This window comes from Neospora caninum, chromosome XI (genome assembly GCF_000208865.1).
Source record: "Neospora caninum Liverpool complete genome, chromosome XI".
Lineage (NCBI taxonomy): Eukaryota > Apicomplexa > Conoidasida > Eucoccidiorida > Sarcocystidae > Neospora > Neospora caninum.
In genome coordinates this window covers 4,564,318-4,578,383 of record NC_018397.1, presented here as the reverse complement: position 1 = coordinate 4,578,383, position 14,066 = coordinate 4,564,318, and the positions used below count along the sequence as shown (strand labels likewise).

At 51.0% G+C, this 14,066-nt stretch overlaps 2 protein-coding genes across 2 annotated transcripts; one reads left to right on the top strand and one right to left on the bottom strand.

Annotated features, from left to right (window-relative positions):
- Positions 1–2,991: 2,991 nt before the first annotated feature.
- On the top strand, positions 2,992–4,538 carry NCLIV_058420 (conserved hypothetical protein; the record flags this gene model as incomplete). Its single annotated transcript, XM_003885398.1, has 4 exons — positions 2,992–3,334; positions 3,559–3,659; positions 4,274–4,300; positions 4,437–4,538. The coding sequence occupies 4 exons, from the start codon at positions 2,992–2,994 to the stop codon at positions 4,536–4,538; spliced, it is 573 nt and encodes a 190-aa protein (XP_003885447.1).
- Positions 4,539–7,222: 2,684 nt separating this feature from the next.
- Positions 7,223–11,844, bottom strand: NCLIV_058410 (uncharacterized protein; the record flags this gene model as incomplete). Its single annotated transcript, XM_003885397.1, has 9 exons — positions 7,223–7,281; positions 7,648–7,697; positions 8,329–8,416; positions 8,575–8,789; positions 9,137–9,359; positions 9,764–9,919; positions 10,380–10,694; positions 11,091–11,345; positions 11,751–11,844. 9 exons carry the CDS (start codon positions 11,842–11,844, stop codon positions 7,223–7,225), a joined length of 1,455 nt encoding a protein of 484 aa, XP_003885446.1.
- Positions 11,845–14,066: the final 2,222 nt, after the last annotated feature.

The window sequence follows — 14,066 nt, the reverse complement described above, 5'->3', positions numbered from 1 at the left end:
CAACTGTCCACAAGTCGACGTGATGTAGACGTGATTTGACAAAAGCCGCGCGCACAGGTTCTCCAGATCCCGGGCTCTCAAGCAAAACACTTTGAAGCAAAACCTTCACACGCGTGAAGGAAGAGGAAATGCAAAATAGCGAAGCAAGCGGGGAGACCGTGCATCTTTCAACAAGGGGCCGAGCGCAGAGATGCCGATGGCGGCTGCCTGGTAGAGTAAGCGATGCCACAGCACACTAGGATTGGGTGAACACGCGTGACGGATTACCACAAAGTCGCCCTCCGATAACAGATTTTTGAATTCGGGACGAATAAGAAAACGGTCAGAGAGGCGGAAGTTTCTTTGTGTCGGCAAAAAAGTTTCCGCCGTCTCCTCTAGCAGCGTGGTAAACTGTCAACGGCTGCTTCTCTCCGTACAGCGGCGAATATTCCCGGTTCGCTGTCGCGTTCGCTCAATTGGCACGCAGTCACGAACACCGCTTGCTAAAATCCAGAGCCAATCCAGTTCTTAATGTGAAAGTGACGAAGTCCTTAAAAAACTCAAAGAGCGTGTGCCTCCCACAGATTGGCCGCCAGTAGCATCAAAATTCGTGCCGGAAGGGGACCGGGAAGTCCCGGGGCCTGCCCTGCCAATCCGCGTTAGCACTGCAGAAGCAGGGAAAAACAAGCAACGCAGCACCGCGGTTTCCGACCAAGCTATAGAGACAAAGTTCTGACCATGCGTACTAAGACCAACAGAACCTAGGTGTGGTGAAAGTAATTTAGAGTCGTTCCTTTGGTTGATACCATCCGCCCACGAGTCAAATAGCGGCCTCTCATCCCCCAGGCAGGCCAGCAGTTCACCCTCTTCTTGATGATCGGCAAGAGACAGCGCTGCCTTCGGGCCTGCGGGGGGGGGACGATTTTTTGGCAAGAAATTTATAGATTGTAGGCAAGTGTGTTTTCTCTTCTCCTAAGGTACAAGTGAATCATAGCGGGATGACACATTGCCCATGGAGCATGTCGGCAGGTGTGTCGTGCACGTCACCGTGAGCACTTAGTTTGACAGGAAGGCTCTTGTCACTGTTACGGCAGGCCCTCCACTCGCCCGCCCCGGCACGTCTCTCTGCAAATCACGTGCGATGATTCCTCAGTGCGCCTCCCTAAGCTTACTCTATTTCCGAGCGCAAAGAAAAGTAATTCGATCTGTCCAGCACGGCCTATCTATTCTGTGTGGCGCTCCGCACGAGTGAACAACGGCTTCATCTTTCGATGCCATGTGCCGGCGCAGCAAAAAGCCGACAAAGCGGATACACCAGAATGCTTTCCAGCTTGATGTACGCATTATGTTGTGTGTAAGCGTTGGGATGGTGGTTTTTTTACGAGTATATCAATCGAAACAGCATGACGCGCCAATTTTGGGAAGAGCATTGCCAGGCAGCTGTTACCCGCAGTGACGCAACGAACCCCCCCACGATTAGTGATAATCCCGTGCATCAGTAGATCTAATACGGAATATGGTCCTCAATGTTGGTTACTGCCCTGCTACGAGGAGATCTTCTAACTCTCCGCGCTACAGAATTTGCTCGGGCAAAGTCCTTCGTTTTTCTGAACGCACACGTTAAGCTGGTGCACACTGAGACCAACTGTTGCTGAGGCGGATGTCGGTAATCCCTCAAATCCACTCGCTATACAGCAAGAAGAACGTTACACGACGGGACTCTGAGCGGCTCGGCGCTGGTATCCAGCGAATATTCGAAAGACCAACATGTGAATAAAACATCCAGTTAATCACTCGGTAGCAGCAGAATTTAGAACCATCAAACTAGGCGCGTGTGTGTGTTTTATTGCGTTCGACGACCAGAAGGCCAGTCCCAGCTGCACGGACTAACTGGCTGTAACACAGCAATCCGTCCCTCTTATACATTGAGTAGCGACTTCCTGGATCATTGCTTCTGTTTCTGGATATCAAGGCTTTGGTCTTTCCTGCCAACTATTTTCGCTGCGGCTTCTGTCAAAAAAAAACACGCACACACGGAAAAGAAGCACATTACTACCGAGGCGTTGCGTGTTATGTCTCCCACGCTTGATGCCGGTTGACCCCGTCCGAATAGTCCAGCTCGCTGTGTCGAGTCACACCGGGGACGTGGAGCATCGCTCCCTTGAAACCGCTCCGGCAGCAGCGGTATCTTGTTTTGGGCGATTTTTCCTCGTGTGGCTGAACCGAAATCCTCCCTAGAGCGTTTGCGTGCGCCTCCAGTTTTTTATCCCGCATTAGAAGGTCATTTCCTTCTTCTTCCATTCACACCGTCGGTACACGCGTGCTATCGGACTGCACTTGCCTATTGCCGAGTTCATCCGAGTCCCTGAAACAGCGAGACTCCAGCCGGGACTCCCGCCAGCGAGCGAAAGATTAGTCTGTATAAAACCTCCAAAGTCTTTCCTATTCTCCTTGACCGTATTTCAGCACGAAAGCTGGTGGGCATGAAGAGTGTGATATCTCGTCCGCTCTTTCGAGTGGAGGACTTGAAGAACTCCCTTCCACAAGCCGTGTTCTTCCTCGCGTTACACAGGCCTTCCGCCTCGGCACGGGCGAAAAAACCGTTGTGACGCGGTTACCGCCTTTCCCTGCATATTTTCTCCCTTTACCGTGAAACCAGTATCATTTCTATGAAAACGGCAGCCCGACTGGTGTGATTCAATTTTGAGCGCCATCACCTCCACGCATCCAGCGCAAGGAGCTAGGGTGAGGCGTGTGAGTCAAGCGCGCTTGTTGAGTTAGCACTTCATCTCCGCCGCTCAGCGTAACCCCAGTCCATTTTCTGTTGACCGTCTGAACAGCAGGTGTTTTGGTAAGCTGCCAGTGCCTCCGAGAGACGCCCCAGCGTGGAATTCATTACCTAGGGGAAATTGTCTCCGTGATCCACGCTAGTTGGTCCGCCCCCTCTACTCCTGTTCTCCGTTACGATTTCGAAGACCCGGCACAGCGCGTTCACAACAGAAACTTCCAAAGATGGCTTCAAACGACGGTAGCCAGCCTGCTGCAGATCATCGGGCCACGGTGGTTTCCCAGCGCTCTCCAACCCGACAGAGTGGCGTTGATCCGCAAACATCGCTGGCCCACCAACTCTCTCGTGAGGCTTCGTTCGGGATGCCATCAGCAGCCGCGCCGGAAAACCCTGTCAGACAAGCAACCCTAACTTCGATGCCGTCGGGTATTTCACGCTCTGCCAGCCTCAGATACGCACCTTCCTCGATATCCGTGGCGGCTATGAATCTTCTTGAGGAAATGGCTAACGACGAAAGAGTTGCTCTCGCGAATGAAAGCGGCGACTACAGAGTCAAACTCACGGGACGTAAGTCTCTGAAGCGCATATCCTCCTTGATTTGATCTACCTCTAATATCAGTGGAACATACCGTCCGGTCATTCAGCAATCAATGTCACCGACGCTCTCTGATCGCCGCCGTGACTACTCTGCGTCCTGTGACTTGGCTACTTCACAGCACGAGACGTGGCAATGAAAATAGGGATTCAAGGCTTCTTTTGTGTGTGACACTCATCTGACCCTGTTTCTGCAGCCGACGGAGAGATCAGCGTGAACATCTGGGATTTATCGCTGTACCCATTGTGGCCGTTTGACCACTACCAGTCCCTGCGGAGAGAATACCTCGAGATGCGGGTGAGATCGCCATCCTAATAGGCTTCTTAGATCTTTGAACGACTCCTGCAGTTTTACAGCAAACCCCGAAGCACCTGCTATCGACACCCATACGGACATCCAGGGTTTGTCCGGTGTGCATTGGCTCCTTGCCTGATTATATCACGCGAAGATATCCATTTCCGTTCTCGGCTGTGGTGAACGGGTGAAACCGTGTGCCACAGGTTGGTGGCTTGGGAAACGCAGTGTAAGGCGGAGTATCACCTTATTTTGCTGAACGAATACTAGGGCCATCTTGAGCCCTCTTGGCGTGAATGTGCGAGCCCATTCTTGGATTCACGGCGCATCTAGTGCACATGATTGAGCAACGGAGAAAAACGAGCGCTATCCCCACCTCCGCACTACCCATGCCACAACTGGCATTTGATTCGATGTTTACCTGTGGCGACGCATTTCACCCCACAAACGTCGCTTTCTAAGTGTCCGTAGCGTTTTGCCGCTATAGCTTCCTGCTCGTTATCGGTGGTACGCAAAAAGCGTTCAGCCGGGCGTAATAGCTGCCATGCAAACATAAGCATATTTGGCAGAACACTAATTTGAGACGGATGACTTTTTGTTTTTCTTTTTCTGATCAGGGAAAGCCGGATCGCACTCCCGAAGAGGTAAAATACATTCCTCCTCATCCGGGTGTGGACTACATATACAATAATTGCCTCTACGTATCACACACCGGGAAAATGGATTTCGTTAGCATGAGCGCGCACTGCATTTTGCCGGATGGATCTCGCATGCCGGCAGATATTGACCACTCGCTTCGTCCGCGCCCTTTCTTCTCCGATGCAGGAAGCATCAGCTGTGCATGGTTCCGAAGTTGTGGACAATCCTGACCAGATGCAGTGAAGTCTCCCTCAGCGCACAACAGTTGCTATTAAGAGAACGAGGATTTTCGAGTTTATCTGCTTCGAATTATCTCCTGGGATGCTGTGGCGATCATGGTCGAAAAACAAAAACATGTGGCGACCGCCTTGTTGTCTCTCTGTAATCCCCTTGTAACTGCTTCTTTTTTTAATATCATCATATGCCATATGGCTAATATATGGGTCTCGGAAGCGAGCAGAGCCGCTTTTTGACAAGCAGAGCCGCGCAGCTGTCCTTCACGAAAAGCTCCTAAGTATGTATTGCTGCTGCGTCAGTGGGTTGTTACCAGTGGCTTAAGAAAATCCATAAAAAAATCACTGGCTCGCTACGCACGCATCGATTTGTCCGCCTACCTCATACGATCGTCATGATTACTGTGGTTTATATTATCAAACAATAAGGGGGACAAGCAACGGTGTCTCCACAGCCTGTTTTTAAGTATGCGTAGGGGAAACATGAGCAATTACTCACCGGGACCCATAGTTCGATTGGGTTCCCTAGCACTGTTGGTCGAAAGTATAGGCTTTTTCATTTGGCCGGCAGAAGCAAGCGTTGCATGACGGGGAAAGGTTTCAGAGCAGATCAGCAATCCTGAAATGACATCAGCGGGCCGCCATTATAAACATAGTTTCACAATAATATGACCCAGTCGTGCAGTACAATTGGTGCAGATGCTCCCGCTGTCATGTTTGGAGATCTGTTACACTCCGGTATGCACAAGGACTACATTCTGCTTTGAATAGCACCCGCTCCAAATAACAAACTGACAGCTGAATCGAAGGTGTGGAAGTAGCACGGAGGCCGCTCTACAATGCCCTAGTTTTTCTGTAGCGGTGCCACAAGACATCACTTGCAGCCTGACTAAATTTTCCTGATACACAGTAGAAATACGGTAAACTCACTTCTTTTCGGTACCACTGATACATACTATATTTTCCAGGGAGACCACGAGATTGGGCAGGTCTTGTCGCAGTGTTAACCTTGCAGGACAGCTGTCAATCCGGGGCATTATTGACGGAACCACGGACCAGGTACAATCTTTTGACGTTCTTGAATGTGACATTAGTTCGGTCTAGCGAACCACCAGCTCCCATGCCTGAAAACTGGAACTAAAATGGGGACTGCTTCAGCAAGAAAACGACATTGTATCTCCATAGTGTACGAGTGCAGGTAGGCGCCAGGCGACCAAACTATATTGCAAAACTGTAGCACATAAGCTAATGATATGTCATTTCTGCATCGTTGGGGAGGGGGTCGTCATATGCCAGTAGTCTGGGGACCTGCCCCACTCGGTGTGAATAATGCTCAGGGACACATACCGCAGAGGTGCGGTGTTCAGTATATGTCGCAGGTAGTGCCACTCCTCTTTGTTCGTGAGGCACCACGTATACCGCCTTCGGTTTGTCTGCTTTGTTCTAGAGAAAAGTCATGAGTGCGGAACTCCCGCTGGTAGTTTGTCCTACCGCCCTGTCGATACTTAGGGGTTCCGTGTCGCTTCGGGCTCTTCTGGATCACCTCAACCACTCCTCCACGACAGAAGACACCAGACCTTGCAGAAAACTTCCACACTTAAAGCATCTGCCCGTGAACGGGTTCTCCAAGGCCCCTCAAACAAGGACAAATGACCCGCCCACGGCTGCTGAGGCTGCACATCAGATTCGCGCTCATCTGCCATAATATTTTCGGGACTCGTAAGCCTGGCCACGGGCCGTGTGCCTGACTGCGCCATCCTTACTAATAAGATGCCCAGATATAATGAGACAAAACATAGCTACCGAATAACGGGCGAACACGGCCGGCGCTATCGCCGCCTCTTTGGTGCTCGCACTCCACACGCCTGGAAGTTGGACCCATTTCTCCCTGCTCCATAGCCGCTCTATCAAAACTTCTATGTTTAAGCCGATCGCTTGAAGGTGTTGCAGAACCAGCTTCTCTTGGCGAATATCCAGGCAGAATCCACCACGAAGATGAGTCTACTCTCGTACCCGCGAACCAGATCCCATACAATCGTAGGAAAGTTTCCCAGCTGAGCTCAACTGTCGAGTTTCTCTTTCAGTTTCTGCTTGCTGCACTATCGGTTCTTATCGATATTCGGCTGTTCGATGTAAGTTGGATGAAGAGGACTGATGACTGGAGTGTCTACGATTGCTCGTTGCTCTAACGAAAGCGCAACTACTAGTTCTCAGCTCATCTCTCGGCATCGATAGGCAGTCTCCTTTGGACGATGTCTTTCCTTGGGAAGACGAGCCACACATGTGCCCCTCCCGTCTTCGGCATCCAAAGGAAACTCCTTAAAACTGTGAGTTGAACCTCTCGGACGTCGTCGTTCGACCGTCGGTTGCATATCGTAATCTCGCTTGAAAGAGTAACTTCACCAACGGCGAATCAACGGGCCCCATCCATTCGTCAGCACACAATTCGGCTTCACACAAACAGGGGTGTTTCAACAAAGTGTGCCCCATGCGTGTCTTTAGACTCGGACTGTACTGCTCCTGAGTGGGTTCCGGAGAAAGAAAGCCTGAATTCTCCCACACGATTGCAGTCATTGCAGGAAACAATGTAGCAGCACACACATTTGACAACCGTGTCGAACTCGAAACCAAGAAACCGCGGTGATTGACACGCATCCCTCTAAAGGCTAGGAGTCCGTGTGGCACGCCACACGCTTAGTAGTCTGCTTCCACGGCTCTGGAACCCAAGAGCGTCTCTTGTTCTCTGTCTCCCTCTGCGTACAAAACATATCGTAAGGTTACAACACGAAAGCAGTGACACTGCGTCATGGAGACCCCGTGTCCTCCAGAGTTGTGTACACAAGCTCTCTGAATATCTATAAAAAACCGTCACCCTAATATCTACATATTCGCACCTGAGTGTGGCACCGATTCTAGAACTGCAGAGGACGCAATCTCAGGAAACTCTCCTGGTGAACCCGCCTGCAAGAAACAAGGACCCGATATATATTGGGCACGGTGCACTACACGTTTTAAATGACTACCTAAAAACGAGAGCTTGTATTCGTGGAAATGCTTACCGCGCCACCACGAATGGTCCGGTGGCACTGCAAAATCGCTTTGCCTGTGCACCTGTCTACCTCCAGCAGCCTCCACGGTAGGCTGTTCGGCCTGGGGGTCTCTCTCTTTCCTGAGAAGCGTGCCGTGTCAGACACAACAACAGGTGCCCAATAAGACGCTGTGTGCCACGACAATCTGCTTCGCGCAACAGACGTTGGTCTGTCTAGTGGTCTGTGGAACCGTTGTACATGGTCACCTGGACTATACTATAGCCACTGTAGTGCTGCATCTACAGTTGCAGAGTCACATGCTAGTGCGTGTATGTCTCGGCTTGTGCACTGAACAGACATGGTGGTGTCACGTCGTGAAACTTTTCCTCTTCGCATGACATTCAAGAGCATTCCCGGCACTACCCAGGCGTGCATAATTGGCGTACATCATGTGCCTCAAGACCGTCGCCGCCACTGAACACCAGACAGACTGGCCGAACACGAAAAAACCCGGTTCGCCGGGTCCCCGGTCACGCAGAAATACTTTGTAGCAGCGACCTCACACCGACGTCACGTCAGAGGCTCAGTCAGTATGGGAAAAACGCGAATCACATCCCACTCCAATGTATCAATGTGAGGTTGCGGTGTCTCAGAAAGGTACGTCATGTTCTCTACAGTTGAATGAACAGAGCATCGGTGAGAGCTCACGAAGAGGACGACGTCTGTCGAAAGGACACCCCACCCTGCCAGCGTTTTAATGCAATGACTTACCGGTAGTACAGTCCGAAACCGGCTCCTATCAGAGCTAATAATAGGATCACCCCGATGATGCTGCCGGCGATGGCTGCAGTGTTCTGGCCTGTGAATGGAGCCACACATAAGCAATTCTGATGTTCAGTTGAAGCATTTGATGCAGATACATAAAGAATCTGCAGCGCTTCTTTCTTCAGAATAATACACCTGAATTTGATTTGCAAGAGCAGTCAAGACGGTCCCAAGGTAGCTCTCCAATCTTACTGCCGGATTCGTCTTCCTCAGTGTCGCCGTCGGAGGCCCCGCCACCTCCATCCCCTTCTGGTGGCGGCACCATCTCGGGAGGCTCAGGTTCAGGCACAGGCGGCTCTGTAGGAGGCTGTGGTGCAGGCACAGGCGGCTCCGGTGGCGGAGGCGGGGAAATCTCTGGCGCGGTGCAACACGTTTTGGAAGTTTGGACGAACTCGTTCCCAATGCATCTAAGCAAACAACAAGTGACAAGGGTTGTAAGCTATCACTAGCAATCCGAACAAGAGAAAGTTGGAGTACTCATCCCCGTAGCTTCAACATTGTAATCCAGCGCACAAACAGGTGGACCCACACCGCGCACGGCCCGAGGGATTTCTCCACTATGGTCCGGCGATACACCGTGTTAAGTCCTTCCAAAGCAAGACGACAGTAATACATGTTCTGCTGCCTGGCAACTCAGACAGATTCAAGAAAAGCTTAAAGGAAGAGGATCCGGACGCTTCAGGTTACCGTATCATTCTGTGTGACAACGCGAACTCGCCCTGTCGGGCCAGTGTAGAGGGAATCTCCAACTTACTCGGTTACCACCTTGACGCAATCGTTACACGGGCCCTCAGTAGGAGAAACGGAACCCGGGTCACACTGGGGAAGATTGACCTCTGTCAAGGAGCCTAAGGCAGTGTAAGCAACTGCCCCCTTCACAGGAGCAAAACAGTCAGGTACTTGGTCGAAGATCGCGCACAACGCCTTGCCCCTCTCCTGTTCCAGGTAGAAGTTCGCCCAGTTTGCGCCCACACCACCTGACGTCACAGTTTAATAAGAAAGACAAGCAAATACTCACGCATGAAATATCTGCGCTTGCTGCTCGCATAGCGACATAGGTAGGTTGGAGCTACATTCCTCAGTCCGTTGTAACCGAGAAACGAAAGGCCTGCACACGGGAAAACGCTCTTCTGGCTGGCTCGAATAGCGACAGTATTGGGCTCCGATGACACACTTATTGAAACAGAGGCGTGTAAGCGCATCGAAACCTGTATTGTCACTCAGCACTGTATATTTCACCGGTAGTATATCTGTCACAGTCAGGCACTGCAGCGACTACCTAACACAACAGACGGTAGTCATATATAGTCCAGGAAGGCTATTTCAGGTTGCGCCATAGCGCATTGAAGCCGGCACTAGTTCTCTTAGAGATACTTCTAACCTGACTTGGGATTGGACTGTTGATGCTCTGGCCAAAAATCGTCCCAGTTGTTCTGGGCCGTATCCGAGTAAGTGGTCGGCGCGTCGGATGCGACCCTGGGATTCGCAAAGACTCGCTTCCAGCAATCTTCCCTGGTTGTCACTGGCATCGATAGTACTGAGTTATTGGAGTCGAACGGAATGCATTGACCATTTTCCCATTTGCCGAAGAGCGCATCTCTGACAGCGTTGTTCGCTACACCCATATGTTTTCGACACACATGGCATCACAACAGCTACAGCAGCGTCATTACCGCAGCCTCTTGCCGTAGAAGCGAGCTCTTAAGACGTGCCGGACGGCCGGCACGATCCTGTCGACCCGCCTCGCGCTCGCTTCGGCTACTCCGAATGCTTCTGAGTTTGCAGTTACGGCCGTTTGGGCTGACGTCCCTCGCCATACCTCAGCCTCGTCATTCCCGTGTTCGACAACAAAGAGTCCCCCTGATTTATCCTAGCTCAAAACTACTTCGCAGAATCGGAATCAATGCAATGCTCATTGCTTATCTTTAACAACTAGGGGCGAGAAAAGTTCTCGAGTACGGCGCAAAAGAATTCGTTTGTGAATCTTTGCTACTTACGACAAGTCAATTGCCATGCGTCAGGGTCGTCTTCTCCCACAAATGCAGATCCGTACACTAACGTTGTTGCAGTACTTGTTTCCTTCACAGGTTCAAAGCAGGCCCACGTCAAACCACTGGGTGATCCGTCGACGGAGCAATACTTTTCGCCCTTCAGCAGTTGGGCGCTGATGGAAAGGACAAAGCATTTTTCTGATCCTGCGTCGTAGACGAAGGGATACTTGTATTTGCTGGTGGAACCATTGCTAGGGTTGACGGCAGTGGTCGAGTAGGCATACAAGGCGCACCGGCCAATCGCTGTTTTTGGCCCCGAGGCTGAACAGGACAAACAAGGGCCAGAATGATAATCGATCGGCAGCAAAGTGACCTGCCCATTAGAACCACACTCAAGTGCCCCCACAACGACCACCGAGGAGACGGTCTCAATACGTCCCAGGCTAGATGTGAAAAATCTATGCCGGCATATACACATGCGGGATGATACAGATCCCAGTGCCAGTTTCCTCGGGGGATGTTACTGATAGAGTTTCCCTTCAGTAAAGTGTGTCGCTATCCTGGCAGTGGGCACCTTCGAACAGAAACACAGCAAAGAGGGAATCACCGTGCACCTCATGGAATATCGCTGCCAGATGGATGCAGAAAACTGGCAGTGAACGGGGGACAGCTTTCACCTAAGATGTGGTCGTTGAAAACATGCTCTTATGTTCTTACAACCGAGTTTGTTCCGCAAAAGCGCATCGTCAACAGGTGAAAACTTCTGGCCCGAGGTGTACACCTGCGGATTGTTGAAGCCACCAGGTAACGGCTTCCTTGCGGCAACGTTACTGGTGGGGGCGTCGTCGAGGAAATTGTTCGAGTATCCAGGCGGCTGATGCATTCGTATGAATTTGCCGAAAACAGGACACTTACCCCCCACCTCCCGGTAACCTTCAGTGTCGCGACCGAGGTCGACGAAAATTCCAGAACCTGTAGGGCAATCGACATTGCGTGGTATCCTTCTGATGCTGAGGAGTCCGAAGGAGCCCGTGAATTCGCAGACTAGAAAGCTGAGCTAACATCGGCTGTAGGTGAATGATAGCGCGTTACAGCCAACACGCAGTCAAGATTCGTATGTCAATATCGAAAAAACAATGAACCACAGACTGCGCGGTAGCTCTTGTTCAACAGTATACCAGCAGATCCACATAATACTCCAAAGCGCGGAACCGTGCTATGAAGATGCACACTAACACTACTATATATTCACTCGATGACATCCAGTAACGCACGATACCTTCAACTTGGGCACCCCACACCATCACGTTCAGATGAATAAGGCAGGGTCGCGAACATTATGGCAATCAGCTCAGGCGTTGAACAAAAAGTGCTTACCATGAACCTGCGGAATGTTGAACCTTTGCATGAAGTCAGAAAATGGAGGCACCGTTGTCCAGGGATTCTGCTTCGTGACTCCAACACTGTGCATTGCCTGTTCACCGAAGGAGCTAAGCATGCCAGCAGTTGCGCCCAGCGGCAACATAACCCCCGGGCTACTACGAGAGGAGAACTGCATCTCACTGCGGTGGGCTTTAAAAGGCCTGCTTATGACATTGCTCTGCATTCCCGATGTAGGGGCGCATGATGAAAGAACGCCGAACAACAGAAAAACGAGACCGGCTGGAAGTAACCCCAGAAAAGACGGAGAGTGTGACTGGTTCATCCTGCCAACCATGTGGCGAGATTTTCCAGACCTTACGTCCTGTGTCCTCCATCGGAAACTGAATGTTTTCCCAAACATCGTATGCTCGGAACGCCTTTGTAGAACGCGACAGACCATCGCTGAAACCAACGGAAAGCCCTCACGCACTGCGCCTCCGCAACTGAACAGAGATGTCAGCAGTCCAACAAAATTCAAATCATGTACCTTCGATCAATGCTCTGAAGAACGACGCTGGACGGCGATGTTGGCTGGCCCTTTCATCAGACGCTCACGATGGGCCTACAAATATCATCGCGCGGCGGCAAATGGTCATCCAAATTTCATATGGTACGACCATGCAAACAAAAATATTTCATCTTCGTATGCAAATTACAGGCGTGAAGACCGGGATCGCGATGAGGCCACAATTCCTCATTACTGGTAGGAATATGAGCCACGGCTCCCAGAACCAATCTGAACTTCGTTCTGTTCGACAGCTCAGTAATTGATGCAACCAGACATGTCAACGAAGGGAAGTGACGTGAGAATAACGAAGGAAATGACGGAAGCAAGTTGCTCGGCAAAACCCAACAAAGGGAGGCTGGAAACAACGGCCAAGCGTGAGAGCCGCTGATCGCCAACGCAGTGACAACTGGAGAGCTGCCTAGAATGGGAGCTTGTCCGCGCTACGGGAACGTGCGTAGCTGGTCATGGACCGAAAGAAAAACGAACTCCTTTCTCAGGCACAAGAGTGAGGGGTGGCCCATCATGCATCTGATTCTCGACGAGTTTTCAAACACAGAACGACAAAGAACAGGGTTGAGCTGGTTTCCAAAGGTAGAGTGCACCCAGCTTTGGTGACTGACGTGGCAAGTTGGGGCGAAAAGCATCCCCGCGGAGTGAGCTAGCCCGCCAACATGCCGTGGAACCAAGAGGTCACAACACAGTCGAGACTGGTACTAGCGCCGTTGGTCCATGACAGCGATTTTGCATCTGCGTTCCGCCTGTTGGCAACATATTCCGTCACTCTCGCAGAAACTATTAAAAGAATGCGCTGGCTGGTGTGCCAGCACTCCAACCAGTCCTTGCATTCGCGCTGCCATGCAGCAGGATATTTAGATCCTTCGCTTGGTAAGCCTGTTTCATACTCGATCAGTCGTTGATTCACTCACACAACGGATTCTTTGTTTAGCATTTCTCAGGAGCAAATAGCTGACCGGATGCGTTCACAAAGGAAACACCTTTATCATCTGTTGTCGCAAGCGTCAGGTCAGCCAAGAACTTGAATGCGAACGTGGGACAACTGTTCTACACATGCGTCACGTCGACAGGAAACACAAAACCTCATTTGACGAGGGTTGAGTCCGTTGAACCAATTGGACTCCCTTTGTAATGTACACTTATTTGTTGGGGTGGTCAGCAGATCTACTCATAATGTGACCAACGAAAGTAAAGTTTACGGGTAACAGTATGATGCAATCGATGTACTACGATGCCAGTTGCGGTGTAGTGAACCCAACGATCCAAATCGTGACTCTGTTGTGCAACGGTAGACTGACAAAACACGACGTTTTGTAGTCTGCCCTGCGCTCCGAGAAGCAAAAGTTATGGTCATCTGTGTTAGGCGATTTGGGACCAATGTCCGGGCAAAGAAGTGAAATGCATACTCTAGTCTTCAGTTAACAAGCACAGCCAGAGTTTCTATACCGATTAAGTGGTAACCCTGTCGGTTTAATGTCTACGCTATTTCCTGCGAGACAACCCTTCCCCCATGCGGTGTTGACCTTTCTCCCGTCGATGTCTTCCACGGTCGAGTGGGGAGAGTGCACGTTTCCAAGACGTGATGGGACTAGGCGGTTTGCACATTCACGGTGCTTTAGCTCAAGACGTGATGGGACTAGGCGGTTTGCTCATTCACGGTGCTTTAGCTCTCCATCCGCACGACGTGCGACTTTTGCGTTCCTTTCGGCAGGCATTTTCTTGCGAATGTCTGTTTTTGCTCAGTATAC